This window comes from Anolis carolinensis, chromosome 5, assembly GCF_035594765.1.
Source record: "Anolis carolinensis isolate JA03-04 chromosome 5, rAnoCar3.1.pri, whole genome shotgun sequence".
NCBI lineage: Eukaryota > Metazoa > Chordata > Lepidosauria > Squamata > Dactyloidae > Anolis > Anolis carolinensis.
In genome coordinates, this window is record NC_085845.1 from 48,025,040 (window position 1) to 48,050,719 (window position 25,680).

At 42.0% G+C, this 25,680-nt stretch overlaps 1 protein-coding gene across 2 annotated transcripts in view; it reads left to right on the forward strand.

Moving 5' to 3' along the window:
• Positions 1 to 4,317: 4,317 nt before the first annotated feature.
• The window catches only part of LOC134299153 (uncharacterized), a 136,592-nt gene continuing 115,229 nt past the window's right edge, over positions 4,318 to 25,680 (forward strand). For both annotated transcript variants that reach the window (XM_062981064.1, XM_062981063.1), the window contains exon 1: positions 4,318 to 5,829. In XM_062981064.1, the coding sequence (XP_062837134.1) occupies positions 4,566 to 5,829 (1,264 nt within the window). In that variant the 5' untranslated portion in view covers positions 4,318 to 4,565. The remainder of the gene's footprint in view (positions 5,830 to 25,680) is intronic.

Sequence of the window (25,680 nt, forward strand, 5' to 3'; positions counted from 1 at the left end):
TGACCCGGTGTACCGTTCTTCTGAAATGGCTGCTTTGCATGATGTTGCTCGTCGTTTACTATTAGAAGCTAAGGCAGCGCAAAAGACTCAAGCTGACCGTCATAGACAAGCAGGGGAAGAGTTGGAAGAGGGGGATTTGGTATGGTTGTCCTCTAAATACATTAAACAGGCTGGGGGAAAGTTTGCGCCACGGTATTTGGGACATTTTCCTATTGTTAAAAAGATTTCTTCGGTAGCATTTCGTTTGCGTTTGCCCTCTACTTTTAAGATCCATCCTGTTTTTCACCGTTCTTTGTTAAAATTAGATACCTCTGGACGTCGTGGTGCTGTAGCTGAAGACATCACTGCCGTCTCTCCGCCTTTGGAGGAGGAGGCCTTTGTGAGAGGGGATAGTGTTATGGTTGAGCCTTATGGCTCCGATACTGGGAGACGTGGTCGTAAGACTCCTCGGGAGTCAGATACTCTCGAGGAGCGAGAAAGGAAGCGGCTGCGGGACTTATTTGCAGAACCATCTGACGAGGATTCCTTTGAGGGTTTTACTGAGAGAATGGAGGAAGAGATGGTTAGCTCAGAGGAGGATGACATGGAATGGACTCGTGTGAGGGAGGATTTGGGTGCCACTGGCAATGATAGTATGGAAGGCGATTGGGGACCTTCAGGATTAGACCCGTGGACAAGCTGGAGGGATGGGACGGGATCCACAGCTGGGGATGCTGTGGGGCGTAGTCAAAGGTGTTTCAGTTCTGATGAGGAAAGTGATGAGGAAACGCCTGGAATTAGGGTAACAGCTGATAGTGATGAGGAGCTGTAAACTGGCATAAAATGGGGTTTGGAAGCAATGGCTAATTGCGTTGGGCAAGGTAATCTGGACGAACGCTTGGGCTCTGTGTGGGAAATTCCTGAAGACGGGTGTGATTCGTTTGCTGACTACGTAAGTTACCAAGGACACTGGGCATAGACGGCGGGAGGAACTGTGTGGGCTTTTGTTGTGCAACCTGTGCTTAATCTTAATAGCTTGGACCTCCGTCGTCTTCTTGACGGACGCCATCTGTTTATTCTGGACTGACTGACTGACTGACTGACTACGGCCTCAGACTCTCCTTCCTGTGATTATCGTTGGACCTGGTGAACTACAAACGTCTGTACCTGCCTTACGACCTTCGGACCGGATTGGAACTTCGCTGACCGCTTCTGCCCTTGAATGCTGCGTTTGTATCTGGAAATTGCTTGCTGTGTGGAGGAGTAACCTCTTAGTTACTCAAACATAGCTTTTGGCAGCAGAGAAGCATCTGCTGCCAGTTTTTTGTATTCCTTTGAACCTTTTGTTCACCAGCTTTTGTTTGTTTTAGTCCCAGGCTGAAGTAAGCTTTTTTGGTTTGACCCGGATTAAACTCCGGTTTAATCCGGTTTATCTTTTGAACGTTTTCCTTGTGTCTTTTTACTTTTAAGGCCAATGTTTGCCTAGCCCTTGTCTTTTACGGGCATTTTTGGTTCTGTAACTCCAATAAACTTTGTTATATCTTATCTTGTGGCGTTCTGTCCCTGACACAAATAAAATCAGAGTAATTAAAAGCAACCCAGTGGGGACAGGTTTCATAAAGTGCTGTTAGCTCCAGTTTCTGCCAACCTAGCAGTTTGAAACATGCAAATGTGAGTAGATCAATAGGTACCGCTCCGGCAGGAAGGTAACAGCACTCCATGCAGTCATGCCAGCCACATGACCTTGGAGGTATCTACAGACAACGCCGGCTCTTCGGTTTAGAAATGGAGATGAGCACCAACCCCCAGAGTCAGACATGACTGGACTTAACGTCAGGGGAAACCTTTACCTTTACTATGAAGCTGAAAACCACATCCATTGTTTCCCTGTTCCTTTATAATGTCTTATGGATATAACTTTGACTCCTGCTTGTCCAGTGTCGATGTGCAGCCTGAGGATGTGGACAGGATACTTGGAGAGGTGAGAGCTACTACATCTATTCTAGATCCTTCTCCTTCCTGCCTGATAAAACAGATCTTAGGGGATGCCTCCTTGGAACAAGGCAAAGTTCTAACTTGCCTAAAGGAGGCAGTTATGAGGCCTATATTAATAAAGCCATCCCTGAACTCTTCTATAATGGATAATTATCGGCCAGTGTCCAACCTCCCCCTTCTGAGCAAGGTCTTGGAATGTGTGATTTTCTGGACAAAACAGATTATCTAGATTCGTTTCATTCTGATTTCAGGCCTGGCTATGGAACAGAGACAGCTTTGGTTGCCTTGGTGGATGACTTATGAAGAAAGGTAGACAGGGGGAGTGTGTCCCTGTTGGTTCTCCTGGATCTCTCAGCAGCTTTCAGTACCATTGACCATGGAATCCTCCTGGGTCATCTTACTGAGATGGGACTGGGAGACATTGTTTTACAATGGCTCCCGTCCTTCTGGAGGGTTATATCTAGAAGGTGGTTCTGGGGGATTCCTGTTAGAACCCCTGACCGTTGACCTGTGAGGTTCCTCAGGGTTCCATTTTGTCCCGCATGCTGTTTAACATATACCTGGAACTACTTGGAAAGGTAATCTGGAGTTTTAGAGTTTGGTGTCACCTATATGCAGATGACAACCAGTTCTACTACTCCTTTCTACCTAATGCCAAGAAAGCTATTCTGACCTTAAACTAGTGCCGGTCATCAGTAAGGGACTGGATGTGGGCAAACAAATTGAAACCTAATCCAGACAAGACAGAGGTACTCCTCGTCAGTTGGAAGGCAGACCAGGGAATGGGGATTCGGCCTGTGCTGGATGGGGTCGCACTTCCCTTGAAGACACAGGTTTGCAGTTTTGGGGTCCCCCTGGACTCAGTGCTGAACCTGGAGGCCCAGGTATCTGTGATGGCTAGGAGGGCCTTTGCACAATGAAACTTGTGCACCAACTGTGCCCCTCCCTTGAGAATCCAGATCTGGCCATAGTGGTACATGCCTTAGTTACATCCTGTCTGGATTACTGTAATGCACAGTATGTGGAGCTGTCTCTGAAAAGTGTTCGGAAAATTTAGCCGGTCCAAAGAGCTGCAGCCAGCTTGTTAACTGGGGCTGGCTACAGGGAGTGGACAATCCCGTTACAACAGCTCCACTGGCTGTCAGTCTGTTTCTGGGCACAATTCAAAGTGTTGGTTATGACTTTTAAAGTCATAGATGGTCCAGGTCCAGGCTATTTGGCCGATTGCATCCCCTTGTACGAAATTTCCTGAGCCCCGAGATATTCAATAGAGGCACTTCTCTTGGTCTGACTTCCATCTCAAGCTCAATTGATGGGAACGAGAGAGCAAGCCTTCCCGGTGGCTGCCCCTTGACTCTGGAACTCCCTGACTAGAGAAACCAGAATGCCCCCTACCTGCTGTCCTTTTGGAGGCAGGCTAAAACCTTTTTATTCAAACAGGCATTTAAATATGAAGGTGATTAAGATCTAGTCATGGGTGCTGTGGTTTTTAGCTTTTAAAATGTTTTAATGGATTTTAACTATAAAGAAGATAAAGAGAAAGAATAGAGAAGAACAAGACCGGAAGTCTTCACCACCCCCCTTTTTTCCTATCCCCTATTTAACCCTAACCTATCCATTCCTAGATACCTTCCCTTCCCTCCCTATCCCTCCCCCCGACCCTTAATATACTCCTTTCCTTCCTTTCCTTTCCCCCCCTCCTCCCCAAGTCAAAGCCGTCCAAACCCCCAAACCCTCCCTCTCCCCTTCCCTTCCCTCTCCGTCCTCCCTGGATCTTTGTATGGTAAAACCTTAAAAAAAATGGATTTGTGCTTAATTCTTTTTTAATTTTTGTATATTTATTTCTTTTAAATTCTGTGCTAATGTTTTTATGTCAAGTCGCTTTGAGTCCCTTTTGCAGAGATAAAGTGAGATATAAATTTGTTTTAATAATAATAATAATAATAATAAGAAGAAGAAGAAGAAGAAGAAGAAACCCACTTGACAATCACTTCATTACTCTTCAGATTAGGTAACAAAATAGGTTTTTAAAATTACAAAGTCAAATATTAAAGCACAAGATATTGAAATGTTACTTTTTTAATAATACCTTGCTAGAAAACAGAGGTAGTGGTCATAATGACCAGTGGGAATCTGGATTGGTAATCTAAAAAAGTTACTCTTCAAGGTTGTGTCAAGCACAGGGCCGGTCCAACAATGGAGGCCGTTTAAGCGGCCGCTTCGGGCGCACGTCAAGGGGGGCGCTGTTGAGGCTCCCTCTCGCACTCCTCGGCCCACTCGCGGCCCTCTCGCACTCTGCTCAATCGCGCCCCTCTTGCACTCGGCCCACTCACGCCTCTCTCACACTCGGCCCACTCACGCATCTCTCTCACTCGGCCCACTCGCGCCCCTCTCGCACTCGGCCCACTCACGCATCTCTCTCACTCGGCCCACTCACGCCCCTCTCGCACTTGGCCCACTCACGCCTCTCTCGTACTCGGCCCACTCGCACCTCTCTCTCACTCGGCCCACTCGCGCCTCTCTCTTACTCGGCCCACTCACACCCCTCTTGCACTCGGCCCACTCACGCCTCTCTCTCACTCGTCCCACTCATGCCCCTCTCGCACTCGGCCCACTCACGCCTCTCTCGCACTCGGCCCACTCGCGCCTCTCTCTCACTCGGCCCACTCACTCCCCTCTCGCACTCGGCCCACTCGCGCCTCTCTCTCACTCGGCCCACTCACTCCCCTCTCGCACTCGGCCCACTCACGCATCTCTCTCACTCGGCCCACTCACGCCCCTCTCGCACTCGGCCCACCCACGCCTCTCTCGCACTCGGCCCACTCGCACCTCTCTCTCACTCGGCCCACTCGCGCCTCTCTCTCACTCGGCCCACTCACACCCCTCTTGCACTCGGCCCACTCACGCATCTCTCTCACTCGGCCCACTCACGCCCCTCTCGCACTCGGCCCACTCACGCATCTCTCTCACTCGGCCCACTCACGCCCCTCTCGCACTCGGCCCACTCGCGCCTCTCTCTCACTCGGCCCACTCGCGCCTCTCTCTCACTCGGCCCACTCACGCCCCTCTCGCACTCGGCCCACTCACGCCTCTCTCGCACTCGGCCCACTCGCACCTCTCTCTCACTCGGCCCACTCGCGCCTCTCTCTCACTCGGCCCACTCACACCCCTCTTGCACTCGGCCCACTCACGCATCTCTCTCACTCGGCCCACTCACGCCCCTCTCGCACTCGGCCCACTCACGCATCTCTCTCACTCGGCCCACTCACGCCCCTCTCGCACTCGGCCCACTCGCGCCTCTCTCTCACTCGGCCCACTCGCGCCTCTCTCTCACTCGGCCCACTCACGCCCCTCTCGCACTCGGCCCACTCACGCCTCTCTCGCACTCGGCCCACTCGCACCTCTCTCTCACTCGGCCCACTCGCGCCTCTCTCTCACTCGGCCCACTCACACCCCTCTTGCACTCGGCCCACTCACGCATCTCTCTCACTCGGCCCACTCACGCCCCTCTCGTACTCAGCCCACTCACGCATCTCTCTCACTCGGCCCACTCACACCCCTCTCGCACTCGGCCCACTCACGCCTCTCTCGCACTCGGCCCACTCACGCCCCTCTCGCACTCGGCCCACTCACGCCTCTCTCGCACTCGGCCCTCTCGCCCTTGCAGCCCTCTTGCCCCTGAACAAGACCTGAGGCCAGGCCTCTGGGCCTGCTGCTCCACCTGCACCCTTCCTGGATTCCTCCCGCAACGCCCGGCAGCCCTCCAAGGCTGGAAGGAGCTCTGGCAGGTCGAGCAGGCCTGTGCCCCTGCCATGCACCTCCTTGGGGACCCTCTCAGCCATGAAGACGGGGCAGGTAGGAACCCGTCCCTGTTCCCAGCATTTCGCCAGGCATGTCTCCAGGGCAGGCCTGGGCCAACTTGGCAACTGAGGGGGGAAATGGAGGGGCCTGAGGCTGGGTTGCTGCAGGTTTTTCAGCTGCCTGGCCATGTTCCAGAAGCTGGAACATGTGGGCCTACTCCTAGGATTTATAGTTTCCTAAGGCCCCTTCTTCACAGCCATGGAAGACAGATTATCAAGGCAGATAATCCACATTTTCTGCTTTGAACCAGATTATATGCATCCACACAGCCATATAATCCAGTTCAGAGCAGATAGTCTGGATTTTATATGGCAGGGTATGGGTTCTTCTACATAACCATATAATTGAGATTATGAAGGCAGATAATCCAGGTCATATGTACTGAACCGGATTATATGCATCTACACAGCCATATAATCCAGTTCAGAGCAGATAGTCTGGATCTTATATGGCAGGGTATGGGTTCTTCTACATAACCATATAATTCAGATTATCAACGCAGATAATCCACATTATCTGCCTTGAACTGGGTTATCTGAGTCTACACTCCCATATAATCCAGTTCAAAGCAGATAACCTGCATTTTATATGGCAATACAGAAAGGGCCTAAGGGTATATTGTAGTGTATATTGTAGTGGTGTACTTCAGAGGGATGCATATATCTCACCAAAGGGCAGCTGCACTTTGGAATTAATGCAGTTTGACTCCAATTTCATTGCCATGGCTCAATGCTATGAAACCCTGGGAATTGTAGTTTTATAAGGTCTTTAAACCTTCTCTGCCAAATAGTTTAGATGCCTCACCGAACTATAACTCCCAGGATTCCATAGCATTGAGCCGTGGCAGTGAAAGTGGAGTCAAACTATGTTAATTCCACGGTGCCTCACTTCTTCCAATGGAGAAATAAAGATACAAGTGCCAGTTAAGTCCAGTGGATTTCTTTATTCATACCAGGGGTCCCCAAACTTTTTAAACAGGGGGCCAGTTCACGATCCTTCGGACCGTTGGAGGGCCAGACTATAGTTGGCCACCGAGCAATAATAAATAAATATCTAAATAAATAAATAAATAATAACAATAACAATAAAAAAGAGGGTTGGAAGACACCCTTTGGGCCATTGAGTCCAATCCCCTTCTGCTTTGTGCATCGAAAGCACAAACAAAGCACCCCTGACAGATGACCACCCAGCGTCAATGTGAAGAAGAAGAAGAAGAAGAAGAAGAAGAAGAAGAAGAAGAAGAAAGAGGTTTGGAAGAGACCCCTTGGGCCATTTAGTCCAACCCCCTTCTGCCTGTGTGCACCAAAAGCACAAGCAAAGCATCCCTGATAGATGGCCACCCAGCCTCAATAATAATAATAATAATAATAATAATAATAATAATAATAATAATAGGATTGGAAGAGACCCCTTGGGCCATTTAGTCCAACCCCCTTCTGCCTGTGTGCACCAAAAGCACAAGCAAAGCATCCCTGATAGATGGCCACCCAGCCTCAATAATAATAATAATAATAATAATAATAATAATAATAATAATAATAATAATAGGATTGGAAGAGACCCCTTGGGCCATTTAGTCCAACTACCTTCTGTCTCTGTGCACCAAAAGCACAAGCAAAGCATCCCTGATAGATGGCCACCCAGCCTCAATATTAATAATAATAATAATAATAATAATAATAATAATAATAATAATAATAATAATAATGGTTGTAAGAGAAGAAGAGACCCCTTGGGTTACTTAGCCCAACCCCCTTCTGCCCTTGTGCCGTGGGGCTGGATAAATGGCTTCGATGGGCCGCATCCGGCCCCCGGGCCTTAGTTTGGGGACCCCTGATTCATACCATATGGAGAGGGGCAGATTTCTCGCCCTTTTCATGATATTGTTTAAACTTCCACTCTATGTCTAATTTTTGTTTTGTGTAAGGTAAAGGTAAAGGTTTCCCCTGACGTTAAGTCCAGTCATGTCTGACTCTGGGGGTTGGTGCTCATCTCCATTTCTAAGCCAAAGAGCCAGTGTTGTCCGTAGACACCTCCAAGGTCATGTGGCCAGCATGACTGCATGGAGCACCGTTACCTTCCCGCCGGAAGTGGTACCTATTGATCTACTCACATTGGCATGTTTTCGAACTACTAGGTTGGCAAAAGCTGGAGCTAACAGCGGGCGCTCATTTCGCTCCCGGGATTTGAACCTGGGACCTTTCGGTCTGCAAGTTCAGCAGCTCAGTGCTTTAACACACTTCGCTACCGGGGCTCCTTTTTGTTTTGTGTATTTTATGGAAATATGTTTCCATATGTATATTTTACGGAGTGTTTTTAAATTATTATGTGTTCTAGCAATGTTGTCAACCGTCTTGAGCGGGTAAGAAATAAAATTATCATTATCATTATTGAGTTGCTGTGCATTTTCTGGGCTGTCTGGCCATGCTCCAGAAGCATTCTCTCCTGACATTTCACCCACATCTATGGCAGGCATCCTCAGAGGTTGTGAGGTTGAGGCAAGTGTGAATGTTGCAGTTGGCCACCTTGATTAGCATTGAATGTCCCTCACATATTCATAGCTGGCTGCTTCCTGCCTGAGGGAATCTTTGTTGGGTGGTGTTAGCTGGCCCTGATTGTTTCATGTCTGGAATTCCCCTGTTTTTGAGTGTTCTTTTTTTACTGTCCTGGTTTTATTTATTTATTTATTTATTTCCCATACTTGTGTCCCGCCCTTCTCACCCTGAAGAGGACTCAGGGTAGCCTCACAACTGCCAACAATTCGATATCCGATTGTTTTGGGGGGGCGCCAAAATTCTGTTCGCTTACACTTGAAAATTACCTTGGGCCAGCCCTGGTCAAGCACTTTGGAGACAGAAACATATTGATAACCATTAGCATATAGCAGCATTTTTAAAGATTGACTAAAATGTTTACAAAAAAGGAAATACAGATATATGGTTTTTCATTTTGGAATTCTGGTCCTATGTGTTATGTACATATGAAGTTGCTGTCTTATAGTCTGGCCATGGTTTCCGAAGCAGGAGGATAGAGCAGCTTGTGCACCCCTTAAGCATAGACCACCTATTGGCCTATCTAGATGGAAAGCAGTTTCGATTATATAGTGCGCCATAGTATATACAGTAGTTGTCATATGGTAACACTGGGAGCCCCTGGTGGCACAGCAGGTTAAGCCACTGAGCTGCTTAATTTGCTGACCAAAAGGGTAGCGGTTCAAATCCGGGGAGCAGGGTGAGCTCCCACTGTTAGCCCCAGCTTCTGCCAACCTAGCACTTCTAAAACATGCAAATGTGAGTAGTTTAATAGATACTGCTCCAGTGAGAAGGTAACATTGCTCCATGCAGTCTGGCCACATGACCTTGGAGATGTCTACGGACAATGCCAGGGGAAAAACTTTACTATAATATGATATTTTTTGCATCCTATCAGTTCAAAGGCTTTGAAGGCCAGAAATCAAATGTATGTGCCTATGGACTTGCATGGAAAATAAGTACAGTAGAGTCTCACTTATCCAAGCCTCGCTTATCCAAGCTTCTGGATTATCCAAGCCATTTTTGTAGTCAATGTTTTCAATATATCATGATATTTTGGTGCTAAATTCGTAAATACAGTAATTACAACATAACATTACTGCGTATTGAACTACTTTTTCTGTCAAATTTGTTGTATAACATGATGTTTTGGTGCTTAATTTGTAAAATCACAACCTAATTTGATGTTTAATAGGCTTTTCCTTAATCCCTCCTTATTATCCAAGATATTCGCTTATCCAAGCTTCTGCCGGCCCGTTTAGCTTGGATAAGTGAGACTCTACTGTACTTGAAGTTTCAGATTAAGAATTCTCCACTTTCAGTTCACTGAGTATTTTTGTAACTATCTACTTATTGTTGTGATGGGGATAGATGTGTGTCTTCTAACTGAAATATTTTTTATCTTTGACAAGCAAGTTAGTTGAGGAATAGGTGGCATATAGGAGTTAATGTGAGTGGAAAGACAAAAAAGATGCAATTGAATTTCAATCTGAATTGAAGAGTTTGTGAGATGGGATTCCATGTTGAGCTCTTGTGTACTTTCTCTGAGATAACTTTCCTAAAGGCTTAGAAATGCAGATAAAACTTGAAGAGATGAACCCACCCTCCCTTCAACTGCAACATTGTAAACAAAATAACATTTGGAAGGGAAGAGGAGACCCATAGTGGAGAGGAGTGGCTATAGACAGCCTAGGTCTTGTAGATCTCATCTTCAGACTCATTGGATTTTTGAAAATGTTCATGATAGCTGTTTCAAAATGGAATATTTGGATTTTTTCTTCTTTATCCAAGCCCAATTAAATTATAATGCATAGAAAATTGTAACTTCCATGCTCTCAAAAAGAAATACTACAGCTGTGTTTAGGAAGATGTGACCTACAAAATCCTCTGTGCTTTTTCATTTGCAATCTTAAGTCCTTTAGAGCAGAGAGAAAGAGAACTGCTAGGACTACTTAGCAACAAGTGCAATAAATACTTCCAAAAGTTTGTATTATTTTTATGGAACAAAGGAAGATAATAAAGTGAAAATCATTGGGGTGGGATCTGAACTTCCCAAGACTACAGTTCAATATCGCAATTTTACATATGTACTCCAAATAATTAATTTTAATAGGTACTTGCACCTAAGTAAGTGGGGCTAGGATAGCTTCCTTAGTCACTCAGATTACAAAAGGTTTGCTGGAAACTTCAGTGAATCGGTGTGTGTATTTTTAAAGACATGCCTGTCAGCAGCATCTTTAGCCTAGTTTTCTGGGTCAAGGAAGCTGCATGTCTGCAGCGGAGGAATTTGGCCTTTAGAATTTGTTGTTATGAAATGCAAAGGGTGGTATCATCTGTGTAAAGATGAGTATTTACACATTTGGTTCAATAAGAGGGACCTGTAAGGAATGTTTGTGTAGCTCAGAGGTGCTCTGCAAAAATTAGATTCAGGCTCCTATTGCATCTTTTATCATCTCACCAACTGGTCTGTTAAATTTAACACTTCGCTATCTGGTTTTTTTAAAAATACAACATTTATAATCCATTTCAGACACTTTATGTATTGTGACTAAATCTTTCATCAAAATGTAGTCCATTTATTTGTAAATTTATCTTGTTTTACATATGATTCCACTTTTATAAGCATACCTTTTTAAGAGGTATGCAAGTAAAAATGAATTTGACAAGTCGCCAGGCTGCTGTATTTTTTTTTAGAATGTCCCTATGAATAATGGTATGTCATGATGCAGTTTTGCATTCAGAGCATTCTGGGGAAGAAAATGGATGCTAGAGGCAACTGCCATGACAGTGAGAGTAAATGCAACGACAAATATCAAACATCACCATCAGCAAAAGCAAGCTAGAGATTACCACCCTTATAAATGGTAGGCACATCTCCTTTATCAATCTATAGAAAATCTGGGGTGCTATTTTTCTCCATCTTGCCATGTAATTCTGAGTTTCTAGTGCAACAGCTTCAGACTCATGTCTCAACCCTACGACTTGTCTGCATCCTCAGGTTTCAAAAACACAAAGACATGACAAAGCGTTATTCTGTGAATCTGTCACAATCATTGTATCTGAATCAACAGGAATAACTTGAGAATCTAGACAACTTCTATTGGTAGTACAAACAATACTCAATTTCTTAAGGTTAAACACATATGCTTGTGCCCAGTTCCTAAAGCTCATCCCCCAGCCAGACAAAGATAACAAATAACAACAATGTATTTAGCTGCATATTAATAGCATCTCACTTTTTGTCTTTGAGTTGTTCCACATGGATTTATTTGTGTGCTGAATGTATTAGCCAGAAACCACAGCAGAACCTTCTGAGTGTTTGAGATTTATTCAGTGTAATCTCAAAGGTTTTCCACTTTTTTTAAAACCCACAATGTTTTCCCCGATGAAAGAGGCAAAAACAGAACAAAAAATCAATGCGATCAACCAACACCTTCTACATTCTTTCTGATATTCTGATATTGGTAATATAATCAAAATTATCATTATGTGTTCCAAGTGAGTTAAGTACAGAAATCTTGGATATGAAAGTAGCTAAGGATATGTCCTTATGATATTTGTGGGAAAATGCTGAATACTGATTTGAGGAAAATTTGGGGGTTTAAATATGCTAACACTTTAAAACAACAACAACAACAACAACAACAACTACAACTGGGGTAGCCATGTTGACCATAGAGCAAGATAACACAAAATACAAAATCCACAAAGGACTGATACTTTTATTTGCCAACCAAAATCCAAAAAAAATGCATCATGGTAGATTTCAAAGCTTCATGGTCTTCTTCATCAGGCAAAGATGTTAAAAATCATACAGAAGAAAAAAGGTGATGTTGGAATTATAGGCCTATCTTCTGTCTCAGATGTACTGATCTTATCAAAACAAAAACAAAAACAAACCCAAATAACATCTGAGAAGGGTCTGAGGGAAAACTTTAAATAGGTTCCATAAATTTGAAAAGGAATATTGTACAGTTCAAAGCAACAGGTATGCATGTATAGACTCACACACGTGTCTGTGGACATGAGACCTGAAAATTGCTTTGGATAGGAAAGCTGAAGCACTTGCTCCAGACCTTTGGTCATTAAGCAATGTTTGTTTGTGTGGAAACATGTAGAGGTCAAGGGTTGTGCCATCTTGCCTCACATAGTCTTAACTTGATCTTTATGAAGGTAATTAGCCACACTATCAGTTATAGCAGGCAGTCAATGAAGAGGACAAGTAGACATGAGGATTTGTGAAGAAAATTTTGGAATTACAAGGAAGTTCAAAGGGTCATTTGCAGCATAATAAAGAAAATTAATATAGTGGAGGACTGTCCACCATAGCCTAAGAACATTAGTAAACCTCAAGACAACAGGATAGGTGTATAACCTCTTCCCACAGGTAGAAGCCTTTGCATTTTAAGTTCTGTAGAGATAGCTGAAATTCAGCTTGATAGCCCAGCTCATACTTCCATAATGAGTGTTTTCTACTTGCTAGTGCCTACATACACTTGTTGTAACAGAACTTATTGATCATATTTTCTTCCTTCCTTCCTTCCTTCCTTCCTTCCTTCCTTCCTTCCTTCCTTCCTTCCTTCCTTCCTCCCTCCCTCCCTCCCTCCCTCCCTCCCTCCCTCCCTCCCTCCCTCTCTCTCTCTCTCTCTCTCTCTTTCTTTCTTTCTTTCTTTCTTTCTTTCTTTCTTTCTTTCTTTCTTTCTTTCTTTCTTGAAAAGGTTATTTGAATTAGATGGCTTGGCCAGGTGTTGGCCTGTTGTTGCCAGCACTCTGTCCTGTTGCTAATTCAAAGTGATTATATATATATATATATATATATATATATAGAGAGAGAGAGAGAGAGAGAGAGAGAGAGAGAGAGAGAGAGAGAGCATTTTCATCAGATTTTTAAAGCATCTTCATCACAGACGCATTTAAGATCTTACTATCTTATCATGAGAACATGTTTGTTATTTCCCCTAAAAGATTTCTTGTATCATCCTTGTACAGACAGTCTCCAAGTTACGAACAAGCTAGGTTCTTTAGGTCTGACGTGTTATTGAAGGTTTTCATGGCCAGAATCACTGGGTTGCTGTGAGTTTTGCGGGCTGTATGGCCATGTTCCAAAAGCATTCTCTCCTGTCATTTCACCCACATCTATGCATCATCAGAGGTTGTGAGGTATATTGGAAACTAGGCAAGGGAGATTTATATATCTGTGGAAAGTCCTGGGTGGGAGAAAGAAATCTTGTCTGTTGGAAGCGAGTGTGAATGTTGTAATTAATCACCTTGATTAGCATTTAATGGCCTTGCAGCTTCAAGACCTGGCTTCTTCCTGCCTGGGATAATCTTTTGTTGGGAGGTGTTAACTGGCCCTGATTGTTTCATGTCTGGAACACCTTCTTAAGTTGAATTGATATATAAGTTGGAACAGGTACTATTTAAAGTGTAACTCCAGCCACATATAAATGTATATATGTATGTGTGTGTGTATACATACATACATACATACACACACATACATGCTTTAAATAGTATAGGGGAGGATTAACCACCCCTGTGGCATTTGTTTTGTGATCTGTGCCCCTGTTTAGATGACATTGCCTAACTTTCTGTCCCTGTGATAACTGAATTTTGATAAATTTGGCTTGTTGTAGAAACAAAGATTGGCGATAAGACAGTTTTCTCCATGGTAACTCTTTCAGGAGTAAATTTCCCTTCCAGGGGTAGATTTCTTTCACTTCCTGTTGTTTCACCCCTATTCTTCACTATAGGTGGTTTATAAGTTGGATGTTTTAAAGTCAAGAACTGCCTATATTAGGATAGATTTTTATGATATCCAATAGTTCAGAGAAGATTTAACAGGATATTGTGAAATAAGAAGGCAGGGAATCCACAATATATTGTATTGTGATCTTAGGCTGGTTCTACACAGCCATGTAAACCGAGTCAGGATATGGATTGAAGATAATTGGTTCACAGTATAGCACCTAGACATCACCTCAGGAATTGACTGGAGGCTGGGATGGTGGCCACAGAGATTTACTAAATGCAGATCAAGGCAAACTTATATGTGTGTGTGTGTGTGTGTGTGTGTGTGTGTGTGTGTGTATTGTACCTCGTCTGACGGAATATGTTGATGGCATTGCTAGGATAAGAGTAGATGGGCAGCAGGATGCTGAGTGCTCATGATTGCTGTGATTTCCTTCAAAAGGAGGGGTATTTGTTTGCCTTCCCCAAGAGAATCAGGTCAAATGCTAGGGCGGAAGGTAAAATATCCACAAGTTTCTGCCAAAAGATGGAGTTGGTTTTTAAAGCTGGTGGTCAAAATTGTCACTGTAACACTTTAAAGCAAGTTCGCCATATAAATTGGCACTTTGGATGGACACCAGCATTGCATCTTTCTGATGGAAATTCCAGTTCATGTTTTCTAGCATGGTAATAAAAGCCAATACTTTTAACCAGCATCCACTGCTGTAACACAGGATTACTGAGTTATCTGAAGGATCACCAGAAAGGAAAGAATGTATGAGAAAGATAATCTATAGAAGCAACAGTTCACCATATTATAGAGGAAGAAGTAAACCTACTAGATTAATAATGTGAACTGTTTGTGATTGAAGTTATATTCAAGAACCATCCAGAAATTGCTAAGTCAAACAAAGGGTGCCTTCTGTGGAGACTTTGAACTACACATAAAGTACCAAAAAAGAAAAAGAAAAAAGAATGTTAGGCAACCCAACTGTCTCACAACGAATTAGGGCTCTGCAGACTTACAATTTCTTTGCTTCATTTATGTCATATATTTACTATACAGTCAAGACAATTCTTCAGGGGGTTGCGGTATGTCGATCACAGAAGTCTCTTTCTGACATTGCTGGTAGAGATTAGAATGGGAATGAGAGGCAGTCAGGCTGTCACGCTATCCACTAGCTAAATATATGCTGTAGAGCCTGTCTTACAACTTCTCCAAGGACAGGTAGGAGTTGGCTCAGGGGTGCCAATTTGTTGACAAAGCATCAGACAGTAATTTTACCTGCAAGAAGGCACCTTGTGCTGCTGTATACATTTGCCCAAAAGGATGTATTGATGAAAAGTACTGAAACATTTGCCTGCATATATTCTTATTTTAACACAAAGGGCTGCGTGTAAACCTTTGTTTTCACTTTATGATAGTGACATTATTTAAAAAGCTAGAATGATGAAGTGAAAATTGATTCAAATCTCAGTGCATTGTGCTATTACCTTTAAAGACACCATTCTCTTACTACACATTTGTGTAACCTCAGTTATTGAACAGCAACTAAATGTTTTTGTACAGTGGGCCCTTGGTCTCTGCTGGGGTTTGGTTTGAGGTTCCTCTATATATACCCAAATCCATGAATGCTCAAACCCAATTATATACAAGGGTTATCCAGAAAGTAGTTTACGTTTTGGAATTAAAAATGAACTAAGTAAAGGAGAAAACATTTTCCCTATGCAGTTGGAAGCCACACCCAAATACCACTTCTCAACATAGTCGCCATTCAAATCTAGGCACTTATCATAGCGATGAATGAGCTTGGCAACTCCTTTCCCACAAAACTCTGCCACTTGCGTTCTCAACCAGTCGGTCACCCCTTCCCACAGCTGCGCATCGTCACCAAAACGCTGCGTTGAGGACGCAAGTGGCAGAGTTTTGTGGGGAAGGAATTGCTTTTTCCGAGGGGCCTGAAGATGCAGCCAGGTCCCTCCGGTGAATTTAGAAGGAAAATGGGAAGCTGGTAGGGGAGGGTGGGGGTGCCATTCTACTCCTTTGGACTCCTAGAGCCTGAAGTACTAGGGTAGCAATGGGGATTGAATCCTGGGATCGTGGAAGGTGATCCCGAGAATCAATTCCCACAGGCCCAAGACCTGGAAATATCCGGACCTTGCAATAAGATCCGGATCTTTTCAGGTGTTTTTTTTTTAATCCAGAGTAAATTAGGAAATCCCAGTTTACTCCGGATTTATCCGGATTAACCCGAAGCATAGTCTGGACGCCTCAGGTTAATTCACAACCCACCACAGGTTTTGGACCTGTGTGAAAGAGCCCTCAGAAATACAGAAGACTGTCAGACCATTGGTCCATCTAGATCAGTATTGTTTATAATGATTGCCAGCAACTTTGGAAAGATAGCAAACAGAAATCTTTTCCAATTTTCCCTGGAGACTACAGAAATAATGTGGAGGTTACTACTTGCAATTCATATGCTCTCCTACAGATCTTTGTGGAAAATGCCCTGGGCATAAAGACTTACAAATATCAGATTGCTGTAAAATTATTATCCAAAATTTAAAAATATTGTGAAGCCCAAGATGTGCTGTTAGGAGCAAGTAGCACTCTCAGGAATCCAGTGGGCTGTATCGTCACATCAAATTATGAACCATTATTTGTCACACATAATGAATTTCCAAAATAGCTAACCACAAACAATTTAATATAAATAAAATGTTTGTTTTAAAGTGAGAGGGTATAAAACAACAGAAAAGACCTTCATTTTTAAAGGTCAGGTTTCTCCTCCAGTAACTAGGCTTTATGAACCATCTAAATATTAATCATTTTACCAGTGTTGATTGAAACAAAAACACTAGAACTGTTTTGTCTAAACAGGAATCTACATATAGCATTTTACAAGATTTTGTAGATAAATTATTTTGGCCTGTTTTCAGTAAAGATTCAGTTGATTATTTTATTATTATTGGCTTTTCAGCATTCCCTGTGCTTATAAATTTGCATAAAGTACAATTAGAATTGCCGAGCAAATGCTTTCCACCTATTTCCCCATCCACAATTAGAATTAAAGTATTGTATTCCAAGAACTGAATTCCATTTTTTCAAAACATGCTTACATGCCAACAATAAGCCTGCTTAAAATTTAAGGCATATCCAGGTGGGTCTAATTTTAGCAATCAGGTGCTCTAGTTCAGCATTTCTAAGTCCAAAGCAGTGATGTGATTCTATCCCCGGCGGTATCCAGCTGTTTAAGGCAGCTTACAGAAAAGGATACTGCATGTGCAAGAGACCCCTGAAGTCTGTGTAGCTGGGCCCCTGCAGTTAGGATTATGAGATTGTTTCAGGGAGAGGAGCACATGTTTTGGACTATCCATTCAGCTGAAACCATGAGAATCTATTGTCTGGACATTGCCTTTTCTCCTTTTCAGAAGTAACCATGTGAAGGGTTTCTTGTTTTTTTTTATCCTTTTTCAATCCACACCTCTAGGCTATAATTTCTTTAATATGAGATCATTGTTCATTGCTGAAAATATGCAGAACTTGCAATTATTCTTACAGCTATTCATCACTGCAAGAACATTCTGGGTTGATTTTGATGTTTGACTCCCCCATATGGTGCCTGAAGGAATACTTCATGTAGAAACCTTAATGTTTGAAATCTGGTGGTTCCAAAACCCATTCACAGGACTGGGCATAGAAAATAAATAATCCTTTAGGTGTCACAGTGTACCCTCTGACTGTCATGATTTGATGGTGACAGTTTTGGTTGATATTCTTTTGTTCCACTTTTTCTGCGGTTTTTAAAATGTCCCACTTTCCCCACTTGTCCTCAGCTTACTTCAATGGCCGCAAAATTAGATCAAAGCCCAAAAATAGTTTGCACTCAACTAATCCAGTGAGAAGAACAAACCACAGACGACCTATTACAATGCAGTCTGAGCCCTGCCACATGCACAACGGAGGACCTTTTTACAGCAACACCAGAGGCACTCCAAGTGGTCAGCTATTGGTCAAAGGACATTTACTATAATGCCAATTTTTTTTTTAAAAAAAAAACCCTTGCGTTTTCAAATACATTACAACTTGTACCCTAGATTCACTTCTGACATGATAAATAAATAGCAGTAACAGCAGAAGCAACAGCAACCACAACAAGCCTTCATTTTGCCACCTGAACATAATGAAGCAGTATGGGATGGGAAGAGCTAGACTGCCTCATCCTCCATTCCACTCCTCCTCCACATATGATTGTTTTACCTAGTGATCCAGTTGGACATTCATCAGTTACATAGATGCCTATAACCTTAATAGAGAGAAATTCTTCATTATGGTGCAGCAGTTTTAATTCACTCTCAGGCCACATATTCAGTTTTTGCTGTGGTACACATATATACAGAAAAAATACAACCAAGGTATCTTTAACTTATTTTCAAAAGGTATATCACCCAAACCTCTTGTCTATCACTCTTTATTTCTGAATAGTGCAGGCATTTGAGTAAAGCTTTTTTCCTGGAGGCAACATCACACTTCTTTTGTAAACACAGCAATATTTATCTATAGGTGAAATGTTTTTCCTCTGAAAAACAAAAGGTAGCTTCATCGCTCTAACTATGCCTTCTTACATATGTTAATTCACAAGACTCTTTCCCCTCACAAGGTGACTTATGAATTAATGCACATCACAGAAGAAGCTGTGTTAGTGTGCTTCAGAATTTTAAATGGGAAGAAAACGTAGTTGTGTGTCATCGGTAAGACTACTTTATTTCGGCATATGCTTCCATGGCTACAGCATTTGCAGAAATGGGCTGTAGTCCACAAAAGCTTATACAGTAATAAAACACTTAGACCTTAACATTCGCCTTTTCCCCTATCTGTTACAAATTAATGTTATGTACTGAATCACATATTCAGCAAAGCTGTTAGTGTGTGTGTGTGGGGGGGGGGGGGAATACTCAGGAAAACTGAACCATGGAAACCATTTTATTCCCCACAGCCTGCCTGCAATATCAAAATGAAAAAAGCAACCCCTGATCACTAGTTCTAATACTTCAGAGCCAGGACTCAGATCAATAGGTTTGGTTGACATTTTCATTTCAAACTGACCTTGAAAACATTAGGAGACAAGAAAAGAATAAAAGTAATCCCAATGATCAGAGATGTCACATTTCAAGAGAATACAGCTTCCCTAAGTAAATATGTATGGTCCCAAATGTATTTTGGATATATTGACAATTTGGAATGTGTCCAGAGAAGGGCTACCAAACCCTATGAGAAGCGACTTAGGGAGCGGAGTATGTTTAGGTTGGAGAAAAGAAAACTGAGAAGGGACATGATAGCCATGTTTAATTATTTGAAAGGATGTCACATTGAGGAGGCGGCAGGTTTGTTTTCTGCTGTTATGGAGACTAGGGACCTCATAATACTTACCAATTTAACCATCCTCGGACCCTTGCCAGCCAGTCAAGGGACAGATAGACATGCAGCCCATCACATGATATCCCTCAAATTCTGGTGGAGGCCCCACTCCCAACAGATATGGAAGTGTCCTAGGATGCTTACTCGTCAACACAAAAGGCTCCATGTGATGGGGGAAAGTCACTGCACCTGCTGTTTCGCCATGCTTGCTGGCGAAATGGTGCAGGGAGAGGGGGGCATGTGATGAGGTCCATAGATGTGGAGCAATGGATTAACATTGCAGGAAAGAAGATTCCATCTAAACATTAGTAAGAGTTGTTCAGAAGTGGAATATGCTGCCTTGGAGTGTAATGGAGTCTCCTTCTCTAGAGGTTTTAAACATGAGACTGGATGGCCATCTGCCAGAAGCGCTTTGATTGGGTGTTCCTGCATGGCAGGGGATTAGATTGGATGGCCCTCGTGGTTTCTTTAAACTCAATGATTCTATATGTAATATCAATGTACAGCTGTTACTTAGAAAAGTCACATAGCAATCCTTTAAAAATGTATGTAGAGTGCCAGTGATCTCAATTGAGCTTTCTTTCCATGTCCTCATATAGGAGAACAGAACCCAACCATTGTTGTTGTTGTGTGCCTTCAAGTCATTTCCAACCTAAGAGTTTGCCTGGCAAGATTAGTTCAGAAAAGGTTTGCCATTGCCTTCCTGTGAGTCTGAGAGAGTGTGGCCCAAGGTTACCCAGTGGGTTTCATGGCTGAGTAGGGATCTGAACCTAGGTGTCCAGAGTTTTTGCTCAACTGCTCAAACCACTAAACCACACTACACATCTGTCAGTTGTGATGCAGGTAAATCAAAAGTAGTTGCCCTGCAGCAATTTACTGTGTTGCTTTAACCTAGGGTAAAATAATTACTGCTTGTGCTATCAGTTAGAGGAATGTTAGGCCTTTTTTTTGAGATCAGCATCGTGTGTGTCCTTTTAATGTTTAGGTTATCTGTAGGTAATGCTTATTTATTTTTAGAACTCTTAAATGTTGCTCTTGCAGCAAGCAATCCTGCCTCTTCTATAAGGTGAATGACTCACAATCATTAAAATGAATCTTGATACATTTGGCTACTCTCATGAAACTGAGGTGCATAATGAGGTGGAATTAGAGGACATAGAATTCATTAATCCATGAGGTGGCTCTGTGATGCCAAGCGGAGATGAGCATATATTTTATCATACGTGCCCAGTGGAGGAGAACTGCTGAAGAGGGTTTGGAAATGGCAGTTTAATAACACGGGCATGTCGCCTGAGTCATTGGTGGAAAAACAGATCTATGGGACATAAATACACATATGAAGGAAAAGGATATTCCAGCAATTTATTGTAATGTTTGTATTGATTCAGAAGTATTATTTTATAGGGACTTTCATTAGTGAAAGATGTAAGGGCTATGGATGTAACATATGCAGACACAGTCTGTATATTTTCTGCTAATTCACTCTGGATTTTACTGCCACTGCTCCAAAATGAACAGGAATAGTGAAAATGTTGAACAAATTTTCCAACATTTCACAGAGGAAAATAGGGACACTTGTGTGAATTGTATGTGCACTTGTATGAATAGAGCAACATGAAGATGTGGTCAAGAGGGTGTGGTCGAAGCCAAAATTATTTATGAGGAAGAACACAGAAAAGTACAGCATATATTCTAATTAAATCCAAATTGTTCTATTTATTCTAATGTATGAGTTTTTGCACTACAGCACTATATTCTGGGGAAAAAATGTGGAGAGGTCAAATAATTTCAACAGCAAATTTGCCAATAGTAGTACAGGAAGCCTTGTAGGGAAGAACAGCAAGATGTAGTTTTCACCCAATGATTGAACACGTTCTGGAGAATTTTCTATTAAAAAACACAGCATTTTTCATGTAGGAAATACAGTAAATGTGTTCCAAAAAAATCCTCCCTTTTTCATGTGCAAAAGGGTTCTCTAGCCACTTCATCACATAACTTAAATTCCACTGAGTTCTACACTTAAAAACTGGTATTCCACTGGGTTCACTACATTTGTTTTGGTTAAAGTGCAGTTTTTGAGTCTTTTAAACGTTGAGGGCAGCATTTTTCCCAACTTATCAGGAAGAGGTGAAGAAATGTATTTTTCTCAAAACTCCAGATGTTTTTCCAAATTTCTAATGAAGTAGCACTTGTTGCTCTCAGGTTAGGATCACCCAGTTTGTGGGAGGAGAAAATGGGGGAGGACTCAAAATAAACTTTTTTGGGCCATTTCCTTTTGCTCCCCAAGCAGAAAGGTTTGGTTGTAAGCTACCTCACAACGCTTCTACTTTGCAAAAAAATAAAATAGCCTTTTATGGTACCTTTATTCTTTCCTTCTATGATTTGTCTGTGTCCTGTGTTGGGAGGACCAGTGCTGCTGCTGTTCCAAATGGGTTTTCCTCCCATCCCTTTTCTCTCTCTCCCTCCCTGCTCTTGGGAATTGTGGGAGTTGCAGTCCAAAACACCACCACAGCTTCTGCTGCTGCTGTTCCAAATGGGTTTCCCTCCCATCCCTTTTCTCTCCCTGGCTCCCTGATGTTGGGAATTGTGGGAACTGAAGTACCAAAAAGCACCGAGAGGGATGGTGAGTGGGGCCAAATGTCTGCCGTGTGGAAACCTCTTCATTGAAAAATATGCAAGACAACTGAGTGCACTAAACAGTGTTATTGTAAGGTAGGGAAAAACTCAATTTTATTACAAAATGGAGTTAGACTGAACTCTCTTCTTCTGAACACTTCTGAACACTTCCCAGCGTAATCTGATGAAGTAACTCTTTGGATAAATGAACACAAGGAGAATAAAGTGTAAAACAACCACAATAAGGAGAAAACTCAACTATGTTTATATGGAAGGGTGAAATAATAGAGAATTTACATCTCTTGATTGAATGTTTGTGAAAACTAGTGTCCTTTCCAGCATGATTTCTCCTCCAGGTCCTGTTACAATAAATTTATAATACATTTTGATAACTACAATATATCAGATTGATTCCATTTTTTTGTGGTTAACATATAAATATTTTAGTGTAGCTAGTAAACTTTCTATATCCTCCAGGATTTTTTGTGTGGAAATAAGCAGTAATTTGCACGTCGACTGCAGTGTTTCAGCAATGATTTCAAAAAGATGTACATATATTAACTGAGTAAAATGCATAGCCCAGTCTAGAAAAAAATGGACACAAGAGAATCTGTTCTGGGTGTCTGAAGAACTCTTACTGCCAACAGTTTTGTCACCTTCATTTCTAAATTTGTACCGTGTTATCCAAAGTAACAAAAAAGTGTTTTACAAAGTGTTATACAAATTGGAGCAGGGATAACAGAAGTCACTGACAGAATTCTCACAGGGATAGGGGAAGGGGGCTTAAATTATTGAAATTAAAACATATTACTAGAAGGTCATATCCTTGTGATAGAGCAAGTACTTTGCATGCAAGTCCTGCCATCTCCATTACCTGAAACCCAAGAAAACTACTGTTTGTGTTAGTTTAAACAGCACTCAGTCGATAGCTTTATAGAAAGCATGTTCCTATTTATCTCTTCACAACATTCTCTTTACCTTGAAATGTTTTTATCTGTCTTTTATATTCTGAAGTGGAATTTTAAGGGACTAAAGAAATAGCCTTCTATTACTGAAAACAGAGGAGGAGATGGAAAATGAACACAGAATCTCATTCCTTAAGTTTCTAGAATCCATTTGTATCTTGCTACTAAAGATTACCAGATTTTTTAAAAACATCCTAGATATAGTATTGATTGTGAGTAATTTTGCAATCAAAGTGATATCCCTTCTGAACAAAATGCACGAATCGTATAAAACTGATTTGCCATCAGATCAGCCCTATCATCAAGTAAAAAGATGTAGGTGCTTCAGACTTCAGATTTGGGTGGAGTGTGATGATGAAAAGGCAGCATGTGCTAGCTACTGTGAGCAGTTAGTTACTAGATACAGGCAGTTCCTGAGTTACAAACATCTGACTTACAAACTACTAATAGTTAAGAATGGGGTGAGACAAAAGGAAGTGAGAGAAATCTACCTTTAGAAATGGAAATTTACTACTGAAAGAGTTATCATGGGGAAAAGGTGTCTCAACTGAAGCTTTGTCACTAATCCTTGTTTCCACAAGTCATTTTTTTTCAAAATCCAATTATCACAGGGAAAGTGAGGTGGAATCTTCTGAACAGGGGCAAAGATAGCAAAAGAAACACCACAGGGGTGTTAACCCTTCCCTATGCTATCCAAAGCTTAAAAATGCATATTTTCGGCTGGAGTTACACTTTTAAAATGTACCTGTTCCGACTAACATACAAATTTGACTTAAGGACAAATCTACAGAGCCTATCTTCTTCTAACTTGGGACTGCCTGTATTGTATTTTTGCTAACAGGGATGGAAAAGGTGGGATTTTTTTTTTTTGCTCAGATACCCAAATATATTATTTTCTTCTTTGCTACAGCAAGGAAAATCTGAACCTGGGTACATCATCATGGGGGACAATAGTTCAGTCTATATTTCATTCTTGGAAGGGTTCAGATGAGTGTATGTTCCCATCTGCTGATGTCTTTCCTGCGTGGCTCCAGCAGCACTTTCTCAACTATTCTTTTTAAGGACTTTGTTGCAGAAGGCTGGCAAATTGACATGACAGCTGGACCATCACCAAAGGTGCTTATAGCATGACACCATGCCCCACTGGTCTACCTCCTCCCCATAATGATCCCATCCCTAGCTATTGATGAATAAAACCCATCAATAGCTCACAATCTAGCAACCTTCCCATTTATCTTGGTATGATGAGTCCCTTCTGCTTCTGTGCTGGCAACCAACCGTAAAGTGACATCAGGAGGCGTCCCCCCCCCCCCTCCTTGCTATTATCAAGTTGTCTGTTTCTGTTTATTTTGTATTTTCCCCTTTGAAGTGATTTTCAAACCTGAATACTGTGAAAATCAAGGAATTATGGTATTGTGGGAAGGAGGGGTTATGAAAGTATGTGGAAGTACAATCGTGAAACCATGAATTGGTGAGCTGGTTCAATTGCATGATTGAAAGTGTTCAACACACTATGTGTCTCCTATCAATGGCAATATGATTACAGTTGAATAGTGGACTGTACTGCACTGTGAAGTACTGCTCTAAAAAGCAAAGAAAGGGGGTTCACTAGCTAATTCAGTCACATGTCCCCACTCCAATGCATCTCAGAAAGCATATTCTATCTGAGCTTACCACTCTACCTGCCATGTTATCTTATCATACATGACTCTCACCTTTGAAATGTTCTGCCAGTTGTAGAGGAAGGGTCTTCACTATAGTGCCTATGGTCAAATTGTGAAGGTACAATGGAAGAGATAAATATGCTCTTTTTCTAGAATAGGAATTAGATTGACTGGCTTCTTTCTAGTCTGCTGCCAAAGAAAGTCAAATCTCACCAGAATTAATCAAGGCACCAGGCTCATCAATTTCATCTGGCTGCTTAATCTTATTGAAAAATCTGACACTCTCTTTTTCTACCAACTCCATTTCCTTGCGGTTTTATATTTTAGCATACAGAGAGTGGAGTGTGGTCATGCATCAAGGCCAAAAATAGATAATTGAAGCTATGAGGTATCACGAAGTAGCTGCAAAAGATGTTACATCACCTATAAATTGTAGAGCTTATTTTCCAGTTTGCTCATTGAACATGGATGTCTGTTGTAAAATAGCAACCTTAAAGGCATAAAACTTCAAGGACAAAGCAATCTTTCTTCTTGTACCTGATGAGAAAGTAGCAAACCTCACCTTTCTTATACTTACCTTGTGAAAATTTAGAGCTCATCCAGAAAACCTTCTATATTTGCTAGATTTATTGGAAGCCAATGTATCCTTAAGAAATAAGATCTCATTGGAAAACAGAGTCTTCTGGAACTTTAATTGCACTTAAATAATTTCCCAAAGCACAGTTATTTTTCGAAGCAAGACATGACTAACTGGCTGGCAGTACCACTCTATCGAATCCTGTCAACACAATCTATCGACCTATTCTGTCAACACAATGGCTGAGATTCTAATACTGAAATATAATATTCTACCAGAGTACTTATATACCCAGACAGTAGTACAAGGAAGTTTTCCTGACACAACTACAATTACTGTTTGA